This window comes from Centropristis striata, chromosome 21 (genome assembly GCF_030273125.1).
Source record: "Centropristis striata isolate RG_2023a ecotype Rhode Island chromosome 21, C.striata_1.0, whole genome shotgun sequence".
Lineage (NCBI taxonomy): Eukaryota > Metazoa > Chordata > Actinopteri > Perciformes > Serranidae > Centropristis > Centropristis striata.
The window spans coordinates 28,513,813-28,538,178 of NC_081537.1; the positions used below are offsets into that span (position 1 = coordinate 28,513,813).

General features: G+C 38.5%; 1 protein-coding gene across 1 annotated transcript in view; it reads right to left on the bottom strand.

The window, feature by feature from the left end:
* The window catches only part of LOC131959479 (ryanodine receptor 2-like), a 241,865-nt gene that overhangs the window by 64,634 nt on the left and 152,865 nt on the right, over positions 1-24,366 (bottom strand). The window contains exons 41-62 of the mRNA XM_059324681.1: positions 21,995-22,100; positions 21,665-21,808; positions 20,003-20,130; positions 18,807-18,952; positions 17,343-17,457; positions 16,584-16,716; positions 15,126-15,229; positions 11,749-11,884; positions 11,450-11,636; positions 10,480-10,591; positions 10,282-10,402; positions 9,956-10,125; positions 7,886-8,106; positions 6,554-6,644; positions 5,647-5,787; positions 5,287-5,450; positions 5,009-5,087; positions 4,770-4,859; positions 2,954-3,091; positions 2,771-2,848; positions 2,622-2,697; positions 2,168-2,291 (exon numbers count right to left, since the gene is read on the bottom strand). Of these exons, the coding sequence (XP_059180664.1) occupies positions 2,168-2,291; positions 2,622-2,697; positions 2,771-2,848; positions 2,954-3,091; positions 4,770-4,859; positions 5,009-5,087; positions 5,287-5,450; positions 5,647-5,787; positions 6,554-6,644; positions 7,886-8,106; positions 9,956-10,125; positions 10,282-10,402; positions 10,480-10,591; positions 11,450-11,636; positions 11,749-11,884; positions 15,126-15,229; positions 16,584-16,716; positions 17,343-17,457; positions 18,807-18,952; positions 20,003-20,130; positions 21,665-21,808; positions 21,995-22,100 (2,804 nt within the window). The remainder of the gene's footprint in view (positions 1-2,167; positions 2,292-2,621; positions 2,698-2,770; positions 2,849-2,953; positions 3,092-4,769; positions 4,860-5,008; positions 5,088-5,286; positions 5,451-5,646; positions 5,788-6,553; positions 6,645-7,885; positions 8,107-9,955; positions 10,126-10,281; positions 10,403-10,479; positions 10,592-11,449; positions 11,637-11,748; positions 11,885-15,125; positions 15,230-16,583; positions 16,717-17,342; positions 17,458-18,806; positions 18,953-20,002; positions 20,131-21,664; positions 21,809-21,994; positions 22,101-24,366) is intronic.

A 24,366-nucleotide genomic window follows, 5' to 3' on the forward strand; every position in this document is an offset into this window, starting at 1 on the left:
AACCATGCTATGGCCATAATACTGTCTGGCCGGTGCTGCGCCGCACAGCTACGACGTCATCACAACAAATCACACGTGCACTTGCAACTTTTTTTTTTTTCTCCTCTGTGCTTTGCCACCTGAGAGCGCTCCTCTGCATTCTTTGATAACACTGCAACCTTCATGTTACAAAATGCACGTTCACTCAACAATAAAGCACAGCTCATCCTGGATTTGATATTGTTTTGATATATTTTTTAAAGTTTATATTTTGAGAAATAAATATGTTACGCAAAAGTACCGAAAATTGGTACCGTTGAGTATCGGTACCGATTCCCAGGTACCGGGTATCGGTACCGTATCGATTCAAATGTGAAAGGTACCCATCCCTAGTCTTAACCGATCCCCGATATGTGCTGCCCATTTTTTGGGCCGATTCTTAAAGCCGATATTGCCTTTTCTCCCTCCATTTACATGATAAAAATGACACAATGAGAACAAATGTTACACAAAGTCTCAATTTAAACAACAAAAAAAAATGTATTAACAAAACCAAAAAAACATATTAACAGTTAGATAGCAAACAATGTGTATGTTGTTCTAGGCCTCGAGGTGGTGGCGCCTCAGATGATCCACATATTTGATGTGTTTTTCTTTTTTCTGGTATCAGCAGCAGCTCACCAGAGAATGGCAGATGTTGCACCAAGCCTTGCCTGGTGTTGGCTCAGTGAAATGGGCTAACTGACCGGTGAACGCACGCATGTGTCGGCCGATGCCGATACAAGTAAAAAACGCAAACATCGGCCCAAATATCGGCCGGCCGATATATCAGTCGACCTCTAATTTACACACAACTCTCGAATGTCCTACAGTTGTTGCTATCTATCATGATGCCACATGACACCTATAGAATTTTTGGAAGGCATTTTTCTTTGACGAGACAAAATAAGTTTTCTTCTTTTATAAGTTAGGCTAAACATCATTAAACATATAGACATGAAATCAATGAAGCAATGAAGTCAGACAATTTTCTAAACAACGTTTTTTCTAAAATGCCAAGAGTGTTCATTTAACCTCCCGGCTGATTTTTATCGTTTTTTTTACCTTTCAGATTTTTCGAGTTTTTTTCCTTTTCAGAGTCCGTAGCAGGGTCAATTTAAAAGCTATAGAAAAGATACTGATATCGTATGAAACTATATCTGAGGAATCCATTGGTACCGACCTTGCCATGATAGGGCAAGGAAATTCAAAGTAGTCACCATAATATGCAGTATATGCACATAGTTTTTCTCATGCGTTAAAATATGTATTATTTTTGCCTACTGTATTTAAATATTTCTGCAAACTGGGGTCCTTAAACAGTCTGTTTATTTTTATTATTTTTATGCAGTCTGAATTGCATAAATTGGATATCACTGGAAAGCTGAGACTCTTGTGGATTCAATGAGTCCATTATTTAATTTAGTGTAATGATGTTAGTCTGAGTTGTAGCCATTTCATTGCATTGCATTCTAGAGGATCCAAGGGGATGGATGGGTTTCCTAGGTGAAATTACAATAAAGGAGCAGCTAACACAAGAGAAATTGCTTGCAATCCAATCACCTAAAATCACTGCATGGATTTTTCTATGGTGTTCCAAAGGTCTTGGTGTATTGATGTAATATTCTGGAAGAGTTTTTATCCATTGTCAATATTTTAAAAATGGCTTTTATTAGTAGCATATGTGTTGAACAAATAGTATCAACCCAGAAATTGCTGCAAAAACTTATTGGACATAGTTGAGCATGGACATGGCCTTCAGAAAGCCATATATTAAAGCTCTAAGCCTTTAGAAAAATTAATTAAGTAATTTTAATAGATTTATGACTAGAACAACTTGACACACAGTACTGAGCTGCATCTCAAATGAATTGTCAGGTTCCCAGCTTTCAGGTTGTTGACCTTCTATTGTTGACCTGCTATCTCCCCCTAAAAATCCACTGCCCAACACCCCCAAAATCTCTATCAAAGATCTCTATTTTCTTCAGTAATAAGGGGTTAAAAGTGTGAAAACAAACCCAGTAAACACTGTTAGTGTGTCATTAGACACAACTTATAATTAAAATCAAACCATTCAAAGAAATTCAAAATTAAAATGTTTTTTACAGTACCTCGAAACTGAGAATGAAGCGTAAAGCTTAGTTCCTACCTGGACACAGTGTAACCGTTGATCTGGAGGAACTTGAGGATGTCTTGTGCTTTTTCTCTGTCTTTGGATTTCTCTTTGGCAGTCAGTGTATCATAGGGAACAAGCAGTGGATGGTTTCCACCACCTGCAGACAACATGGCACAGCAGGATAGAAAACAAAGATAAATGGATGACAAAAAGAGCACCCCTGTATGAGTTTTATTTTTTTGTGTGTTGATTGTGTCCCTGTTTCTTAATGACCTTATATCTCCTGGTTCAAATGTGTAGTTTTGTAACGGCTTTGAATGATTTCATTGTGGTTTTGAGAAAAAACAAAACAAAAATAGAATATTTCTCTACTGGTAAAATCAATACTATTTGCTATATCAAATAATGGAAACAAAATAAGGTTGGTGGTGATAGCAGAAAAGGAAAAGTGTGTGGGTAGTGTATGTGTGTGTTGGGTAATATCCACCTTTGGCCTCCAGCTCCATTTTCTTTTTCCTGGCCCAGATATTATGATAATTCTCTGCAAGCAGCTCTGCCATAGACTGGAGAAATAGATTACATGTATATATCTGGAGAAATACAATCTTATATGTATTATATATTATATATATCTACCTGCATGTCTCTAGACAGTGTAACGTTGCTCATGTCAATGGGTCTGGGGCTGAAAGCTGGATTTCCTTCAAAAGACAGCTGTGGAAGATATAATACATACAGTGTTCACTTTTTCTATATGAATACCTTCTATACTAAAATTTCAAGGTAATTTTTATATGCATGTGTGTGCGTTGTGAATACCTGGCTGGCCTGTGATATCCTCCTGGACTTGTTGTGGAGGCTGGCAGGGTCGCCCTCTCTGTTCCTGTCGGTGCTCCAGCCCCACGACAGCATCGTCTTCAAAGATTCTCTGACTGTCCAGCAATACGCCTCCTTATCCTGAAAGGTTACAACTAAACTTAAGACAAAGCCTGACAGCAAAAAAAGTGCCTCTCGAAAATATTTCACAAAAGCTGGATCAATATAGATGAGTGCAAAGAGTGCAACATATTACTTGCCATAATTACAAAAAAAGAAAAAATCACTCATCTCGGTCTGGAATAAGACAGTCGTCAAGTCTTTAAATTGCAAATCTTTAAAAAGAGCTGGGCCTATAAATTAGCTTTTAAACCAGGAAGTATGTTAGCATGTTAGCGCAGAGAGAGATGGTCCATCCTCTCAAACTCAATGAGGATTTTAACCCATTAAGGCCTAAAGCGCCTGGAAAAAAATGCCTGGAAAACCCAAGGGGCGATTTTCAAATGACCCCCTAAAACCTGAAGTTTTTACTTCATACTTTATACTAATACATGCCCATTAGCAAGATGCAAACATGATATGACCACTTGAAGAACAAGACATAGTTCTCATTAGCCTACTGTAATAAAAAAAAAAAAAATATCATAATAATAATAATAATAATAAATAATAATAATACATTTTATATATTGCACTTTTCAGGGTACTCAACGACGCATAAAGTAATATAAGACAAACAGTCATGATTTCTTCATCATCACAATCAATTAGCCTATTATTATTATTATTATTATTAATAATATTAATATAGGCCTATTATTAATAATATTATTATTATCTCCAGATGGCCACAAATCTGTCTGTTCTTTGGTGAAAATATGTCGTCTAAAAACATATTCCTCATCCATAAATGCCGGTCGATTGGTTCCGAGGGTTTAAAGTCCGGATCAGCAATTAAATGATCGGCGCTGTTTTCATCAGATCTCTTCCGTCACTTACTGCTGAGCTCCTCCGCTATAGTCGTCTTATGCCATGATTTATAAGTTCTGGGAAAGTCCGATGTTGCATTGCGACACTCCCGCATGTATTCTGATCATTATTCTGATGCATTTCATTGGCCAAGAGACCGAAAATAGGTGGAAAAAAATACAAATACTACAAAATGACATATCCGCTGTCCCGGCCTTAATGGTAGAGTGACGCAACAGCGCTCCCGGTTCTAATGGTAGAAATGCGGTAATGCTTTCCCGGCGTCAGTGGGTTAAATGGGTTTTTGGTTGGATGCCTGAAATAAGATCTGTGGTTAACACAAGCTGAAGAGAAGTTTGTGTTTTGTTACGTCATAAAATACGTCAGTAAATACCCCCACTAGGTGTTTTTATGCGTCCTTAAAAAGTTGGTTGCAAAATCCAACAAAAAAATCCCATAGGTGAATTCTCAATAGCCTACAAAAATACATAATTTCGTTTGCTCTCTATACAGTGTGTGAGAGGCGAATAATACAATTCAACATGCAGAGATAGATTTAAAGCTTCTGCTAAATGTTCTGAGCTCTAACAAAGGTGTTGACTGTATCTCTTTCCTTATGAAACATTTGCAAACCCAAGTTTTCTTATACATTTGAAACCTGCATTGAATCCATGTTTAAGAACTTGCATTCTTCTTCTTCTATTCTATATGTGCAGGAATGTGTATGATATCTCTATGTACATAAGATACATAATTCGGGGAACTTGCAGCCATATGTTGGCCAAAATATGACATCTTTGCAAAACAATAAGAACATGAAGCCAGACTCAGAGAGATGCATGGTGATTACCTTTTCAGAGAGACTTTTGTATGGTTTCAGTAAAGGATGGCTCTTGGAGATTTCACATATCTGTTCCCCATATGACCAGCCATTGGAAAACTATAAAACATACATAAGAGAAATTTTTATATTTATTCAATTTCCATAATATAACTACTGAGAAGTCAGTTATTGCAGCTTATAACAAAGCAGTAGCAGGACTCCCACAATTACATGTTTGACTTGTAAACATTAAATTGCCTCCTTACCTTTTCTATACACCACTTCTCATGGTTGTGCTCAGCATATCTGGTTACAAAGTAGTCCAGTTTCTCTGGGACAGTGACACTGATGAATACAAAAAAGAAAAAAGCCCCAAACAATCAAATATATGTGAGGTCAGCTGCTGGCAAGTCTAATCTCAACAACAATCAAAGCCAAGACCAAAATAATTTATTTTGATGGCAATAAATACCAAAAATCTTAATGTGTATCTGCACCACAAGTAATTTTAGAGATTGAACTCTGCAATAAATATGTTGTGTACTTGGTAGTGTCTGCAGGCTGCGGAGTGAAGTTTCCCTCCGAGTCCATGGATGACTGTTTCTCCATCATGGCCATGTAGTTGGACTCCATGTAGTCTGGAGGAAGAGCTCCAGCCACGGCACTGAGACACGGTAAGGCCAGCTTGAACAGCTCCTGGTCGTACCGCTGCATCATAAAAACACAGAAACACTTTTATCTTTCTTTCTATTTTTTATATCTATCCCATTTGAATGCCTTAGCTTCATGGAAGTGCAACACAAAATTAAGAGAGTACCCCTTACACATGAACTTACTTTACTCATTACTTCATTTATTTTTCATTTAATGTTCTATAAAAAAAGAGGCTAAACTAGAGCCTTACCTTGCGTGACAGAGCATCAAATATTCCCCAAAAGAGTTTCCTGGAGAGGTGAAGCTCTTCATCTGATGCAGCTCCAAAGCTGCCCCAGCCTCCAGCCAGGCAGTAATACTTCCAACAACGCTCATAGTGATTGGTCAACAGCTGGAGAAAGTCGGAAGGACATTCATCAACTGTCTGCTTGCTTGTTTGAAATAAAACAATGTAGTCTATGGTACAAATTTAAAGTGCGAGATCACTTGAGATGAATGTTTTTTCGTACACCTTAAAACAGATATGCTAATTCAAAGGTAGTGAAAAAAAAAAAATCAAATAATACACTTATCCTTTATTACATACATGGTCACATTTTCATTTTGATGAGAATCTCACCTTGTTCTTTGTGAATGTTGTCTGAACTGAGGTAACTACAAAATATATTTTCTCTTATCGTTAAATTAAAGAGAATCTCTTGTTATTTCTATGATTTACGGTACTGTGCAAAACAATGCATATATCCTTAAAATTGGAAGCTATAGCTAAATGTCAGCAAGTTAATGTTAGCGATATGTTAGCAAGCTAATTGTTAGCTAATATCCACTTTTGTCCTCTTAAAAGTTCATTTTTAGTTCATTTGTCAGATTCTAAAAACTTAGTTCTGGCTCTATAACTTGTTGGTAGTACATTTCACCATACAGCAGCTTTTAGACATTTTTGTTGTTGTTTGCTAACAGACAGAACTGTCAAGGAGGCTCCTTCAATCAATACAAAGTCAACAGTGATCAATGACTGTTTCCCCCTCCAGTGGGGGCCTAGCGTAATTTTATTATTACTGTTAGATCTAACGTATAGTCCCTGTATATTCATTGGAAAAGTACTTTTTAATTGATTGGGGAGATTTATAACGAGATAACAATAATGTGTTTCTCACCTTCAAAGGCATCTTGGTATGTTCGTTAAGCAGAGGAACGTCAAACACCAGCCTCCTTAGCAGATGCTGCATCATTGAAGGCCTCAGCTTACTGCACATTATTAGGATAACATACATGTTTTAGTTATTTTTCCTGCCACACCGAAACTGTATAGAAAAGATGTGTAGACACATCTGGGGTCACATTTACAACCAATTTACATTCAAAAATTGGTGCCACGTCCCAGGCTAAAGTTGTGATCTTTATTGACAGCAGAATGTGGAAATGTAGGTCAACTTGGACCCGTGCATACAAAGTACAAAGACAGATGGTGAGGTGGTATTGAATTGAGACCAGATTTGATAACAATTTAATTTCACTTTAGACACACCCTATCATAAACATTCAAACCAGCAGTGTCATTTGAACTTGTGCTCATGAGCCAGAACTATTCCATAATAAGTACAATTCAATTGTAAAATATCTAAGCCAACTCTTATCTTAAATCAATTGATTCACTGATGAAATTATCATTATAGGTTCAAATAGCATTTATGAATTGCAGAACAAAGTGTCAGCAGTTTATAATCAGGCGCACAGAGCTCTGCTTCCTCGAGGCACCTCACCCTGCATATCTTCACCACCTGCACGTATGGATTGTGTAAATTAGCAAAGTGTGGAAATAAAACCAGTGAGAGCTCTCTGCTGTATAACACTGATTGAAATGATAATTTCAGCATGGTGTGAAGCAATCAGTCTGCTGTGAACATAAATACTGTGCGTAAAGCTGCATGATTAATCCACTGTTGGTTGTTGAGACCCATTTTTCCGCAGGCTCACTTCTACGCATCAACAACAACAGAGTCTGATCCAAGTGCATGTATTTCGCAAGGTTTTAAACTTTTGTGTGTACGTACACTTCCAGTATGCACCCTATGCAGTTTGTTGTAAACAAGACCCCAGATCTTTAGACAAAACAAAACAAGATAAACAGCCAAATAACAGAAAAATGCTAAATGGATAACAAAACACAGAGGAACCAATTCAGTTAGGCTGCATCTATGACAATGAATAAGTATGGCAATTAAATAAATGAGAATATACTGTATTGTTGTCATAGTCAAGTTGACACCAGAGCTGTTAAGGCTGTGATGCTCACAAAATATAGATTAAATGACTAAACTGAAGCTCAATTTGTTTCATATCTGTTTTTTGTTTTGATCATTTGTTATTATTATGAGATCAGAAACCATATCACCACCAATCTCACATCGCTTTTCTGACAACCGCTCCCACATATTTTACCAATAATTTACATTGATGGATTTTCTCCATTTTAATTCCAGTCTTACCCACACACAGCCAGCAGACACTCCTCTATGGCGTCTCTCTGGGCCTTGGTGAGGCAGCAGCCTTTGGACAGGCGGTAAACCGTGTGGAGGAGAGAGTCGATCAGCGAGGCAAACGGCTCTGTGCCCGCAAACAGTGGCGCACATTTTGTCAGAAGAGGCAACACGGCTGTGCACAGATACCTGTTAAGGGCCAGTGCCATGTCTGTAGCACTGAGAGCAACCTGACACAAATACAGAGACAGAAGAAGAGAGAAAAGATAAAGGAAATACTTTGAGTGTGCGATCTGATTTGGTCTTCGGGCAGTGAGAGTTAAGAGGAGCAATGTGTGTTTGTGACTGAGAAAGACATACACGTCTTTCCAAAAGGCTTCCCTACAATATTAAACAAAACAGCCCATGTAGGAGTTGGAGTTAATTTCTGTGTCATTAGGTTTTTTGGTATTTCTGGCCAAGAAAAGGTAAAAGGACCTTTTGGCTTGCACTAGGTCTGGGCATCATCAACTTTTCACAACCATCAACAGTTATGACTACATGTTAGAAGAAAACTCTTTATATCTGTCTGTTGCGGCGATCTGGGTAAGGAGCTTCTGTGTGCATGCTGCTGCCTGTACGTGTCGGCGGGCGCGCTCTGTGTGCGCGCGTCGGCGGCGCGCTGCTGCGACACACCTCGCCGGGTGGGCACAATTAGCGCATCAGCGGCACACGCCGGAGTCACACACGCCGGAGTCACACACACCAGACACACACATGTCGTTTGGCAGGAGGAGGACGGCAGAGACAAAGGACGGCAGAGGCAAAGAGATAAAGGGAAAGAAGTAAACTCATTTCACAAAACTCAAATCAAAAGGGCTACCGGTAAGCTTGTCTCCACTGGACTGTTCGAGTGTTATCTGTCTACGTCGTGTATGGATGACTGAGAAGTTGATTATTTATTTTATTAGTCAAGTATTTCTGTTAAAATGGTTGTTAAAATCTACATTAAAATCAGTTTAAAATGTTTGATTTCATTTAAGGTAAAAAAAAGTATTAAAATGAGGAAAAAACAGGTTAATTTGAAAGTAAATGATTAAGTGTTTTAATTTCTAAGTCACACAGTACTTTAATATTTAATGAAACAAGTCAATGTATGTTTAAATATACCTTTTATTTAGTATAACGCACTTGCATTGGAATGTACTTACCTTGGTTGATGTTGTATTTTATTTACATCTGTTTATTCTTGTTTGTTTAAAGGTTTTTCACCTTTCTTCCTTGGTCATTGGCAAATAAACTAAGAACGAGTGAAATCCATGGTCTGACTGGTCCTTCCTTTTCAAGTGTGGGAAGCCACTGCGTGAAATACACTTGACACTGTCTATACGAAATCTTGAAGGTTGGGCAATTTAAAGCTGCATTAGCTGAGTTTCTGGCCACTTCGGAGCTTTGGAACAACCAAAAACACAACAGTGACACAATATCACCTCATACAGATTTTATGGCATGTATGATTGCTAGCCCAACATATCAGTTGACAGATATTCAGCATATCGGTATCGGCCGGTGTTTATGCTGTCCGATATATGCTATGTTATGAAAACTTTTTTTTCACAATATATAATGCAGAAAAAAGATTTAGAAATGGTGTTTGCCAATCATTTTTTTCTTCTTCTTTTTTTCTTTAAATAGTCAGCAATTGACTGACGCTGAACAGTAATGTTCATTTTGCTATTTATTTTATTCCTTTTTATTCTCTAGTCTCTCAGTTATTTATAAAATTGACTGACAAAGTAATACATTGTTAATTTAATGTAAAATAATGTTAAATATTATCTAATAATCAGTCTTAAAGATCCCATATGGGACTCTAATTAAAAGGAAGTACTTTTGGTTTTGGTTTGGTCTTCACCAACTTCTAAAAAACGCAGGCTCATGTCTCTAACTGTGTATTTGAACCATTGTTCACATAAAATTATGAATTTGTGTAATTTCAAAGGAAGTATTAAAGGACAACACACAGCAGTTTCACACACAGCGGTTTCACACACACACACACACACACACACACACACACACACACACACACACACTTACAGTGTCCAGGGAAGCAGCAGCTCTCAGGTCTGGTAAGAAGCCAACTTCCAGCAGGTGTAGCAGGAAATTTTGATCTTCTATACCATAGACTCTGTCCAGGAATAGGACCATGGCTGCTTTATGGTCCGGACAGAACCCAGCTGACATGTCTGGCTCCACCACCAACCCATCTATGCATGCAAAGGTAAACACAAAACACACACAGACACAAAACAAACACACAAAAAAAACAAGGTATTACCATCTCTTAGGTCATTGCTTTTTTGTGTTTTTAGGATTAATGTGCTATGACTGCAGATAGGGTGGGTGATGGAGGGTTTGCTTACCTTTACCCAGGCTGGGCATGGAGAATGGGATGCTGGTAACTCCCACCAGGTCTTCAATAGGAATCAGGGACCTCAAAATGGCTCTGATACGGATTGCTTCACCTTTACCAGCATGGATTAACTGATATAAGACATTAGGTTAGTGTGAGTATCCAGCAGTCCGAGTATGTGTGTGTACGTGTTTGTGTTGTCACTCACATGCATCTCTGGAGCACAGCGGCCCAGCAGGTCAATGAGAGCAGCATAGAAGGTCATGATGGCATTCCCGATGTGGATGGTGTCATCTTCCTCTTCCTCACACATGTCACTGCTACACACATACACACACACACACACACACACACACACACAAAACTTGTTGCTGATGTTCCAACCACGCTCATCTCAAACAGAGCAGGTTGCCTTCCTATAATTCATTACGCAACCAAAAATAGATGTACAGTGTGGAAGCTTTAATAAACAGATCTGGAATTGATAATACACTTGTTTGAGTTAGAGCTTATATCATTTGGAGGTCTTACTATAGCACTGATCTATTTCTTATCATTCTGCCCCCTTTTAAAGAGAATTGGGGGTTGTGGGCAGTGGATTTTTAGGGGGACACATATATGGGTTCAGAAAATTAATGTTTGGCTTTCTGAAATCCATTTCCATGCTGAATTATGTCCCACTATTTGTTCAACACATTTGGTGCTGAATATTTTTTTTTAAATATCAAGAATGGACACCAATGCTCAAAAACCCTCCAGAATATTACATCAACACACAAAGACTTGTTGGAACAACATAGAAAAATTCAAGTTGTGTTATTTGGTTTCAATTTTTTTTTTTTTTTTCGGCAACTGGATGACAAGCACTTTGTTCTGTAAACTTCTGAGAAATACTCTTAAAGTCAATACAAGAAGCTATACTTCTTGTGAATGCTCTAGGTGTCTAGTTTGTGGTTTTAATGCAGCTGTGATTATCCAAGAGGTCACAGCAGGTCATTTTATACAGTGAGGTCAAGTTTTGAGAAATGCTCTCACCACACACTACACTAATGCTCACTTCATCATGATAACACCAGGGGGTTTAATGAGCTCTTCCTGACTTCGAGTAGACTAATTACAGATAAATAACAAGGGACAGTGTAATTGCAAATAAATGAGAAGTGATTATGTTGTCATACAGTGTCTTGCTGCTCTCAGACGTGGTAGACGGACCATCTCTGGAGAGATCCTGAGAGATCTTAATGGCTTCCTCCATTGCTGCCAACAACCCGTCACCACCTTCACCCCGAAGGGCGGGGCCGAAACATTCTGGTCGGCGAATCAGAAGCCTCACAACAACATTGGCGTTCTCCTCCACACTTTCACCTGGCCACAGCACAGCAGAGGTGTTAAAGAAAACATATGTGTGGCAGACACATATTACATATGTACAACGTCAGATTTGACAGCCAATATAGAAGGAAGTTTAAATTTTCACCGTTGCAGAAGACAGCAAAGCGCAGGAAATCGAGGTAGCGTTCACCCTCCACAGGGTTCCAGCCAATGTCAGGGTAGCCATTACGCACCAGCATCACACAGCTCTGCAGCCCACAGCCTGCCAGGTACTGCACCACCTTCACAGGAACACAAAGTGACAAGTTATTATACTGTATATGATTCTCTACATAATATATTTAAAAAAAACAAATGAAAAAGACAAACATCTAAGAACACTTGAAGTGGCAGGTGCTGAAAGGAAAAGAATAATAAAAACTAGAAAATTTCCTCTGGGGAAATTCTGAAAGGGCCACGGGGGCTACTGCCGGTGTGTGTACACTATGATGAGATTCTTCAGAGATTTCAAACAATTAATACTAGTAATGTTAAAATACCATATAATATACAAGGAGCACACCTACAACAAACATTCCTTTTCAAGTACTTATTTATACAGCAACCTATGCCCTTTAACCTTAAAATGTGTGTGTGTGTGTGTGTGTGTGTGTGTGTGTGTGTGTATCTGGAGGCTGTGCACGCTTACACGCGCAGTTGTGTGTGTAACAAAAATCACAAAGTTACCTGTGTGTGCGCATACGTGTGCGCATGTGTGTGCGCGTGTCTGTGTGTGTGTGTAATTAAAATCACATAATGTTACCTGTGTTTGTGTGTGTGTGTATGTGCGTGCGTGCGTGTGTGTGTGTGTTTGAAGCATGTGTATCTTGAGGAGTGAGCGTGCTTATGTGCATGTGTGTGTGTGTGTGTGTGTATCTGTAACTGTAATCCCATCAAAGATCAAAGGCAATCAGATCAAAGCAATCAACAGAATTAGGTGACACCTGTTCCAGCACAGTGACAGCAGAGGTGGACAGAGTGGAATTTCTGGCCTCAAACAGAAAGCATTTTTGGCAAAACCATAATACCTATCATTGATCCGACTTCACTTTGAGCGTCCTGAGTTCTTCCTGAACGTCTACATATGTTGTTTTTTTTTCAGAAAAATTAAAAAATAGCTTTGTTAGAGCGATCTAAAAAAAAAGTTCCATCTCCCTTTTTCAGAAATGTTCCTGCGTTTTTAATATGGGAGCCAATGAGGCTGTTGGTGCGTGTTGGTGTCGCATCTGTGCGTCCTACGCCCAAACTATAACTCTGACAGCTTTACCAGAGGATTGTGAGGGAGAAGACTAATTTTCCTACGTTTCTATGTATAAATAATTTCTGTAGAGTGGAATTTGCAGCCCGCAGTTTTCAAATTTTTTTTTTTTTTCTCTCTCTCTACACTCTGGCGATGAGGTCACACACTGTGACACACCCATTATAATCTCAGAATTTCTCAAAAAATGATCATGGTCATTGAACAAGGATTGATAAAAAACTATATGACCTATCGAAACGTGGATTAATACACAGATACACAAGACTTGTGTCGACTGTTTAAAGTTTAAATGGAGTCTCTAGGTGAAATTATGCCGCAGAAGTAGACGTTTAAAAATCTCCAATTATTGTTCTTTTTCGCAAATTTTTTGTCGCCCGTCCCATTCATTTCAATGCAAAATTTTGGGCAAACATTCATATTCTGTAGAGAAAAGTAATAGCACACCGATCCCGATCAAACCGCACGTTTTGATATATAATTTGTCCTGCAACTCTTCAAGTTGTAGGACTAGTAGCGGGACGAAATTGCGTCCTGAAGAGGAAGAAGAAAAAATCCACAGTATAAGTGGTGCTCGGTGCGATTGCCCCGTGGCCCTAATGACAAAAAGACTGCCATACTTATTAATTTATTCATTCATTGTTTTGGTACTATGTGCCTGGTATGAATGGTGTATGTTCTCCAAGATGTCATAGTAGTTCACCCACATTGATATAATTGGTGTGTACTGAATATGAGAAACACCTCTCAGTAAAACACAATACAAGTCAATTTGAGCAAAATATAACCTAAAAATTAAATCAACTCTCATCTCAAACTGTTTCAACAAAAATGTTGCTGCTGGATTAGACTGCAGTAATTCAGTCATTTCTAATAAATTGGCAACTGACTATATTGCCATTTATTTATTCCTTAGTTGCTGGAGGGCATTTTCCATACAGTGAACTTTTTAAATATGATGAGGTTCGCACAAACACATCTACTTTTAGGTCTGAGTGAAGCGTGGGCTGTATGATACCCTGATGAATCATCTGCAGCTCTTAGTCCTCTGAGGGCGCTTTCACAACCCAAAGTTTAGTCTGTTTGGATTGAAACTCTAATGCGATTTAATCCTTGTTACGGTTCGTTTGGTTGCTTGTAAATGCACTGATTGTACTCTAGTGCGGACCAAAACAACCGGTCCGTTTCCAAACGAATCCTACTCCGGTTCAGTTGCACTGTGCATGTAATCGGACCCAATTACAGGAAAAGAACCAAAACGCAGCGGATTCTGGGCTACATCCATCCATTTTCCTCCGCTTATCCGGGGCCGGGTTGCGGGGGCAGCAGGCTAAGCAGGGCATTCCAGGTGCCCCTCTCCCCAGCCACAACATCCAGCTCCTCCTGGGGGACCCCGAGGCGTTCCCAGGCCAGGAGAGAGATATAATCCCTCCACCGTGTTCTGGGTCTTCCCCGGGGCCTCCTACCAGTTGGACGTGCCTAGAACACCTCTAACGGGAGGATCCTTACCAGATGCCCAAACCACCTCAGCTGGCTCCTTTCAACGCGAAGGAGCAGCGGCTCTACTCCGAGCTCCCTCCGGATGTCTGAGCTCCTCACCCTATCTCTAAGGCTGAGCCCAGCCACCCTACGGAGGAAGCTCATTTCAGCCGCTTGTATCACGGGCATTTTGTGAAATGTTCACAGAGCGACAGATGCAACATGACTGGGAGAGGACTGACTTGGATTTCTGCTGATATCCGATGTCTGATTGACATCTGGGCCAAAGAACACATACAGGAGATGCTGAATAAAGTACACAAAAACAATGATGTTTACAAAGACATTCAAGATCAACTGAAGAAGAAAGGATTCCTGCAAACGATCGATCAGTGCAGAGTTGAGGTAAAAAAAAACACTCCATGATGTTTTGTTTGTTTACCTGTTTCCACTTTCCTCTGCCAATTTTACAGCCAACAAGAATTAAAACTGCAACTATATTTCCAGCCTTCGTACACGCCACTCTGCAAATCTTTTTTTGCTCCTCTTACATTTATGCACTGTTAAAGCAAACCAGACGAAATACAAAACCAACCAAAAGTATCAATTTCACTCTGATTCAGACTAACCTAAGGGGACTTAGGTTGTAAAAGCACGCTGAAATACACTTTTGTATGTTGCATTCTTGAAATGAAGCAACCCCTGAATTGCTAAATTGTCTGTGTGTTAAAGTTTCCCAACCTCACCTTCTCCAGGTCTGGCTCTCTTAAAGCCAGAGCTAATTCATTATTATCCATGACTGATGCTGCAGCCACATCCAGAGGAGTAGATCCTCGCATGGAAGGAGACGCTGAGAGGAGAGAAGGAGAGAGGAGAAAAATATATAAATAACATAAATACAGCTAAGAGAATAGGGAGTATAACTTCAATAAAACAAGTTGTATCTGTTTCAGGATACAGTCCTGTTGGATATACAACACTGTTCAAACATACAGTGTTGTCTGTGAGGAATAGGGATGAAAAACAAATTAGGTTTCACAATGTAGCCTTGTCAGAAAACCGCAAACAGATTCTCTTTGCACACATATAAACACGCTGAGAAAACAACTCGCAGCCTCTCAGCTGTGACACTAGTTACACAGTTAGGAAGGATTTCAATTAAATTTTTCATTTTATTGTAAGGAAACGACAATACTGCCTGTTTTTACAGTTTCTTTCTACAATAAACAATGTATGTTTGGCGATTGTTTCGGGCTGGGTGATATATCAATATAAGAATACATCAATATATTTTTAAATGTGATATGGAATTAGACCATATCGCATATATTGATATAGTTCAAATTTACGCTGTGATCCTTGCTCCAGGCAAGCTGCTTTTTATATAAATGCTGCCCTACTAGGGTTTGTCATATTTATTTAATATGTAATGTTTGTTATTCTTTTCTCATGTAAATATATTTATTTCAGAAAAAGATTGGCCCTTATTTATTTCATAGGCCATTTTTACTTAAGATTTTTTTTTATTTAAATGTGCACTTTATGGAGCTTTTATTTTTTTAAAAGGTACTCCAGTTGTTATACAATATTTATGTTCACTTAAATAAAAGTTTTCAATAAAACTACTTGTGACATGTCATATTTGGCTTTGACTGAACATTTGTGATAAAATAATATCGGGATATATATTATATATCGATGTTCAGGCTAAATATATCATGATATAACTATTAGTCCATATCGCCCAGCCCTACGATTGTCTAAAGAAACATACAGTTAGGGGTTCTGAGGCGGTTTTCATGGATGCTACTTCAGGCACACATCTGCTTGATCAAAGTGTTGTGTTTTTCCTGCCAATTTTACAAAAAAAAAAAAAGTAACGTATTGTGGATTTCAAGCGCCCACTGTATCAGACTGTTTTTATTTTCTCGTCTCTTTCTAGCTTTTTCTATCATATGTACTATTTTTCAGAATAAATACATCTAGTTCTATACATTTCTTCATACATTTAACAAAACAATCTTAAGGTCAAGGTCCACTTTAGTGTATATCACATATAGAAGAAGAAGAAGAAGAAGATTACTTTATTAATCCCACAATGGGGAAATTCAACCTCTGCATTTAACCCATCATTTTCTACACACAAGTGAACACACCATGCAAGGAGCAGTGGGCAGCACATTACTGCGCCCGGATATACTCACCAAGGCCAACACTGCTATTCTCCAGCAGGTAGCTGAGATGGTCAAACATGGCTTTCTGGTTCTGACGGCTGATTCGACAGAAGTAACAGAGAAAACGACAACAGTTGGCCACCATTTTAGGAAAGGTAATTTCCTGCAAAAACAAGGACTTCATGTCAGACAATTCATGCAGAAATATTGTCCATAAAGTTGTATTATCACTCAATATATTTGTGTTGTTAAAAATTGAACAAATTTCAAATATTGAGAATGAAGCTGTAGGTGCTTGGTGCTTGTTGGTGGTGCATCTGTGCGTCCTACGCCCAAACTATAACTTTGACAACTTTAGCAGACAAATGTGAGTGAGAAGACACATTTTCCTACATTTCTATGTATAAATTATTTCTGTAGAGTGGCATCTGCGGCCTGGAGCGCAGTTTCCAAATTAATTTTTTGACATTTTTTTCTCTCCCTCTCCACTCTAGCAATGATGTCATCCACTCTAGCCTCTCCATAGGGTAACATGGGGAGGATTTTTGGCGAGTTTTTGCCAAATAATTTGAAAACCTTTTGCAGAAACCGTCATAGCACGTCATGAACAATTGTGTTCATACAAGCACACTAATTCCAATTCAGCCATTTACACCACATCTGTTCAAAACCGAAGAGAGCTACATATTCAGTTCTTGGTCCTGGTTTCTGTCGACATCCTGATCCAGCTTCAGTACTTAAGCCTATTTTCTTGCTCTGCAGCTCATACATACTTCACATACTTCATACCTTGGAGTCTCCTCCACTGAGCACGTTGACCATGACCTCCATGACTGTCTCGTGCATCCCCAGAGCTCTCATCAGGTTAGGATGTTGGTAGAACACCTTGTTGTTCATGATATCACTGCAGAGTAAAGGAGGAGGTAATACATAGAGTTTTCATCATTAGGGCTCTTATCAACATTATAGAGTCAGCACTGACTGAACATTTTATACACGGTTTATCACAGTAGAAGGAAAACAGAGTAACTTAACATTGCATGTTCAGGGTTTTCAAAGTGTTGTTAACCCACGGATTTCTGTTTTGCTTGTTTTATTCATTGCTGGAGTGTTTTAAGTAAGCGCAGGCCAGTACAAAACTGGTTGGTACATCCTACATCAACAATTCCTAGCTGCAGAGTCTAATCTAATGTGTACCAAGATAGTTTTGAAAGATGCCAGACCACTTGTTCAAGGTTTAAACCAAAAGCTCTTTAAGTTGTTCTTAGTTCTTTTTCTGTAATTCGGTTAATTTAGTCTAGACTTGGGACGCATAATTCTTAAATACTCAAATTGAAAATCTTCCATAGGAATTAGCAGGTAATAATGCTAATAAAATTCAAATTTGAGGGCTCAGGCTGTATTTAGCATGTCACGAGCAGATGGAAACAAAATTTAAACATTCTAATACCGATGCACCAGTGCATTTTTAATTTTTGAGGATCTACTTGGCTTCTGGTTTCTGGTATAGTTTATGCTTTAAATTTGCTGTGGTATTGCTGTATTTGTATTTTATTCTATTTAGTGGTTTTCACCTGACAGGCCTTAGTCACTTAAGCTGAAATTGGCCTGTTAAAAGGCTTTGTTTTCTAGTTTCTGGGGGTGCGGTCTTGTGCCTGTGCCTTTATAACTATACTTTAAGCGGTAAATCTCTAGTGCATTTTACTCTCTAGCAACCCTTACAATCCATATTTTCCATATAATTCTTTTGTTTTGTGTTGACAATGACATATCTGAAGATACCGGCTAATAACCGACTGATAAGAGAGTTGTGGTGACTGCATCACCAGATTACATGGACCCATGTGGGTAATCAAATTCTGCTGACAGACAGCTTATCATGTTTCTGATTTCTGCATCCATTTAACAAAGCGATAGCCCTTTCCACCCAACCAAATCTGCAATTGGCCTTGACAGGATGTGAATTAATTGAGCCTGCCCAGCAGTATATATACTTTCAGACTGTACAACTTCCTTTAGTACCCAGAAGAAGGATGAAGCAAGGCCTGTTTGTACAAACTGTCAAACTCTCCACATGCTAGTTTGACAAACGCTCTTTAGACAGGACTTTGCCTATTGTCTGTGATCCACAACAACAGACAGCTGATTAGAGTGCCTTGGTGCACTCCATGTCGATGGAGAGAGTGCAAACTGGACCAAATGAATTAAAATTTTTCAATTATTCAAGAGCTTCACAGATGAGTGTGTTCTCACCCCAGCCCTCTGATCATTAGTTTCTCCTCCTCTCTTCCCATCCGGACACTCAGCAGAGATCTGATCTGCCCCAGAGCCGCCAACAGGTTGATGGTGTCCTCAATCGATACTGAGTTGATGGTGTATGTCTTGGGAAGGGCCCGTACCTGGACAGAAAGAGATAGTTTCAGAACTTTTATAATCGTTATTAGGTTAACACACTGTCTGAGACTTTACGTAACGTTAGCTTTTAATGTCTGTCAGCTGTATTAACGCTTCAAACTGAATAAAAGTGGTGTTCATTTGTGATTCAAGATTATCCTGCTGAACAAAACTTGTCAGCATCAGAAACATGCTCGTCAAAGAGCTTATTTTCTGCAAAGATCCAAAATCCAATGTAAAAATCCCATAGACGAATTGTCAAAAGACCCCATGGAGATGCTGCTTCTGGTTTGGCCTACAAAAATCAATTAAAATGTCATTTTGTTTGCTCTCTATTCCATGGTGCTTTCATGCTGTGCTGGTAACAGAAAATGGGCCAAACAGCGGGCTGGTGGCCAGAGGCAACAATGGTTGCCGTTGGCAGACCTCTTCACCGGGAGGAGAGTGGATGGCAGCTCCTGAGACGGACAACAATAAGCTGTCAGGGTTTAATCTGGCTTGGAAAACGAGAGACCAGAGCATGTTCTGTTCTGCCCTGTTCTGAAGTGGGTTTGATTGAGTTCAGGCTTGACAGAACAGGTTTTAATATTCGAAGACTTGAATTGTTGGATCTGAATTTAACCAATCAAATTTGAGTAACCTGGAGTAATTTTTGGGGGAATTCTGAAATTCGATTTTTTTGGGGGCCTGAATGTGTGAACATTGAAAAAACAAATACATAAATACAAATACAAATACAATTCAGCTTCATGAATTATAAATAAAGACATTTCATATATTAATTTCAAACAGGTCAATTCAGAACGAATAAGTTCAGATACATGGTTTTCAAAGTAAAATATTTCAATGCTGTGAATTCAGTGGTGTTTATACATCAATATAAAATATATCTCAAGGGGTTCTAGTAATATATCTTATTTACTACCATAATAAGTAATATATTCTTTAATCATTCAGCCCGGAGGTGCCTCAACATATTCTTATGTAACAGTGTAAACAGGGTCTTCAGTGGTATGGTGTCTCTATTGAAAGGAAACACACTGGCACCAATGTACCTGTCCCCCAATGCCATCATACTGGCGGTGCAGCAGGACAAACATGGCTCTGACCAGCTCTGGATCCTCAATAACCGACTCCTGAGCCCAGCGCACCATCGTATCGGAAATCAACTGCTGCAATGTGCCTGCAGAAACAGAATCAGAAAGAGAGAGTGAGATACAGAGACAAAGAGAGAGAGAGGTTTACATTTTATCGTCATCGCCATTTTATTACTCAACCATCCTGTGCACCTGGGCTCCTTTTTGACCCCAAATCATTTTTATCATACCATTAATAAAGGTTAACTTTCATAGAGTTGCTTGAAATTTTCAGCATCCTTTATAGCTTATAAATGTCAACTTCTTTCATACATTTTTACGTGTTTTATACATTTTTATAGCACCCATGATCCTCAGGGGTCAAAAATGACCCCATGATATTAGACTGGTTGTAGGACATGTAGAAAAAATTCTAGAAACTAGTAGAAACTTTTTTTTTAGCCTTTTAAGGCAACAAATGGCCAACAAATTGATATTTAATTTTCATATTTATTTCATTATTATTGGTAAATTTTTGTCAAATATACAAAATGAGGGCCTCATTTCAAGAGAAAAAAAGTAATAAAACCTGAATATTTTTTTTCAATAGTTATAGTGGTATAACAAAACATAAGTTTCACTAAAAGTTGATATAACCTACTCTGTGCATCCCCATCAAGAAATTATTATTTCAAACAACTATTGAAAAAAATAGTCAGGTTTTATTACTTTTTTTTTTTTTTAATGAGGCCCTATAGTCAAGGGGAGGAGTACACAATGGTTTAGAAATTATAAAAGTTGTCAAATATCACTCCAGAAAACCACTTTTTTGTGATTTGGTCTCAAATATCTGAATATTTCTAGTGTGGTCCTCAATGTCTTGATGTCTTATCGTGGTATTTTGCAGAGATTTTTGACCATTCTTATCCTTTCTTGAGCTTTCTCAAGATAATGAATTGGTTAATTATTTGATTCATTCATTTATTAATATTCCAGATATATGTCTAAAACAACTTGACACACAGTGCTGAGCTGCATCTCAAATTAATCTTCAGCTTTCAGATGATGTACACCACATCTATGTGACATCTACGTTGACCTGCTATTAGGGCTGGGCGATATATTGATATATTTTTAAATGTGATATAGAATTTGACCATATCGCATACAGTATATTGCTATAGTTCAATTTTTTTCTTTCTTTATATATAAATGCTGCCCTTACTAGGGTTTGTCATATTTAGTTCTTCTGTAATGTTTGTTATTCTTTTCTCATATAAATATATCTATTTCAGAAGAAGATTGGCTTATTTTATATCATAGGCTTTTTTTATTTCAGATATTTTTTATTATTTAATTAATTGTGCACTTTATGGTGCTCTGATTTAAAAAAAAAAAGTTGTTGTTATACAGCATTTATGTTAATTTAAATAAACCGTTTAAATAAAACTACTTGTGACATATCATATTTGGCTTTGACTTTGACTGAAAATTTGCTCTCAATTTGCGATAAAAATATTGGGATATATATCGTATATCGATATTCAGGCTAAATATATTGGGATATGACTTTTGGTCCATATCGCACAGCCCTACCTGCTATCTCCCCTTAAAAATTCAATGCTTCTTCAGTAGACTTACTGGGTTTTCTGTCTTTTTTCTCTTTTGGCAGATTGGCCATCTTCTTCTTCAGGTAAGCCACTTTCTCCACCAATGACAAGAGTCGACCCCGTATGGTGAAGTCACTGTCACCGTCTATCCCTCTCTCCTCGTTCAACTCTATACCTGACAGAATGGAGAAATCACTACACGGTGCACACTCTTATGTTTGCAGTGAATGAACATACAGTGTGCAGATATGACAGAAACATGTTGTTATTATGATTGATCCCCTCTCTGTGGGCAGCCTAGATATTATAGTTAGTGTGCATGTATTGTTGGCTGTGTAGGTAAAGCTGATTAGTAGTTCACCACAGTGTCTCATCAGGTCCTCATGGAAGTCGAGCAGCTGTTCTCGGATGTATTCAGGACAGGGACACTCCTGCTTCTCATCCTTAAAGTTCAGCAGCATGTTGATCTGCAAAAACACACACGGGTGTGATTGTCATGCAAGTCTTGTGCATTAAATACTTACAAAACAACCACTGGGAATCCATCAGAATAAACACAGGTCCAACGCACATTTGTTCAAGTCTGGTGGACTCGCTTGCGAGCAGGGCTCTTGGTCCAATTCCAAACGAACCCTAGTGTGGTTCGATTACACTGTGATTGAAGTAGACCCAATTACAGGAAATAAACCAAAACGCAGCGGATTCTGGGCTACCTGCGCTGGCATTTTGTGAGATGTACACAGAGCGACAGATGCAACAGGATTGGGAGACTTGGATTTCTGCTGAAGTCTGATATTTGATTGACATCTGGACCGAAGAACACATACAGGAGAGGCTGAACAAAGTCCACAAAAACAATGAGGTTTATAAAATCATTTGAGATCAACTGGAGGAAAAGAATTCATGCATAATCAGTGCAGAGTCAATGTAAAAAAACCCACTGCATTTGCCTAATACTACAACTATATTTCAATCCCTTCCTCCGCAAATATTTTCTTTATTTGGTCCACTTACATTTATGCACTGTGAAGGTGACCAACAAAATAAAAAATTCACCAAAAGTATCTATTTCACTCTGATTTTGACTAACCTAAAGGACTTTGGTGGCTAAAGCACCCTGAAATGCACTTTGTATGTCTGGTTGACTGTGTGAAATTCAGCGGTGACGTTGCAACATTGTTGCTTTTCTCATTTAGTTTAGCTTGCTTCCACACTGTGTTTTATCAACCACACCAAGCATTAGAAACAAATGTCCTTAATCTATTGGAGGGAATATGTGAGGGAAAGAGCTGACACTTTTTCAAAGCAAGTCGTGGACTTAAATGTATTGTTGGCACTGGCAGGCTACACACAGTTGCTTGTGTGTAGCCATAAGCAACTGTGTTATGTGAACGTCTGACCATATTTTGATAACGGCCTTTACTTCATTGTTAGACTACGTCTGGTCATGAGATATTTTCCAGGCCTGCTAGTACCCTGCCTGGTGTTGATCCTCAAATTTCCCCCCAAATTGAACCCAGAAAACACTGGGTTTTGGTTAGGAATGCGTTCTCTGGTGCACTTAAAAGCGAGCCGATATCCCAAATTTTAGCAGTTTTTTGGTGTTTTTGGTCTTTTAACGGATAAAAGACCACAAACCGCTAAAATTTGGGCAGTCGGGGCGTCCCAGTGGCTCACACTCGTAGAGCGCGTACCATTAAGGCTGAGTCCTTCCTGCGGCAGACCCGGGTTCGAATCCGGCCTGAGGTCCCTTTGCCGCATGTCCTCCCCTCTGTCTCCCCCTTTCTATCTATCACTTTCAATAAAAGCAAAAATGCCAAAAAATATAATCTTAAAAAAATAATAATTTGGGCAGTCACACCAGTTAAAACCTAAACGGACAAAACACACCAGAGTTCGTTGAAAGCTGACCAAATAGCTCAGGTGTGAAAACCCCCAAACTTTATACACTGCAAGAGTTAATGTGTGAACTACTTGGTGTCCAGTGTTTCAGCTGATAATGTTCCAGATCTTAATTCCTCTATCAAAGTGCCCCAGCTTTCATTTTGCTCGATGGTGTGAATGCTTCAGGCATACTTACTCAAATATTTCACATCTTTTAAACCTTATTGTGTCATTCAACTTTTCAAACACATTCCTATGAATTAAACCCATTCCCATTTTTTTTTTTTCAATATTGGTATTATTCAACTTTTCAAATACATCATACACACTAAGACCCATTTCCACTTTTCCAACTATTGGTACTACTTCAACTTCTTCTGAAACATTCAACTCAGCATCCAGCATCGCACCGCAATTTCGTGAAACTTCAGAAATGTCCTTCTCTAGTTTGTCTGCTGGTCGTCTCTAATACATTTCATGTTATTCCTTTCCATTGTACTCATTGCATCATTTATTTATTTTTTTATTTATTTGCACCATAGGAAAGGACAATTACAAAAAACAGAAATGAAACAAGAATAGTAAGTGTGGAAGAGGTTAAAAAACCCTATATGGGCTTATAAAAAGCACCTCCCCAAGAAAGTATACAAAAATTCAAAAATAACAATAGCAATAACAATGAGAGAAAGCAACAACAAATAACAACAAAGAAAGAAAGAAAGAAAGAAAGCAAAGTGCCATTTTATAGCACACACTCACAAAAAAGTCAGAAATAAAAACATGGGTGTCTATAAACGTAAAATATTTTGTATTTGAGTGTATGAACATGTATAATAATGGATAATGATC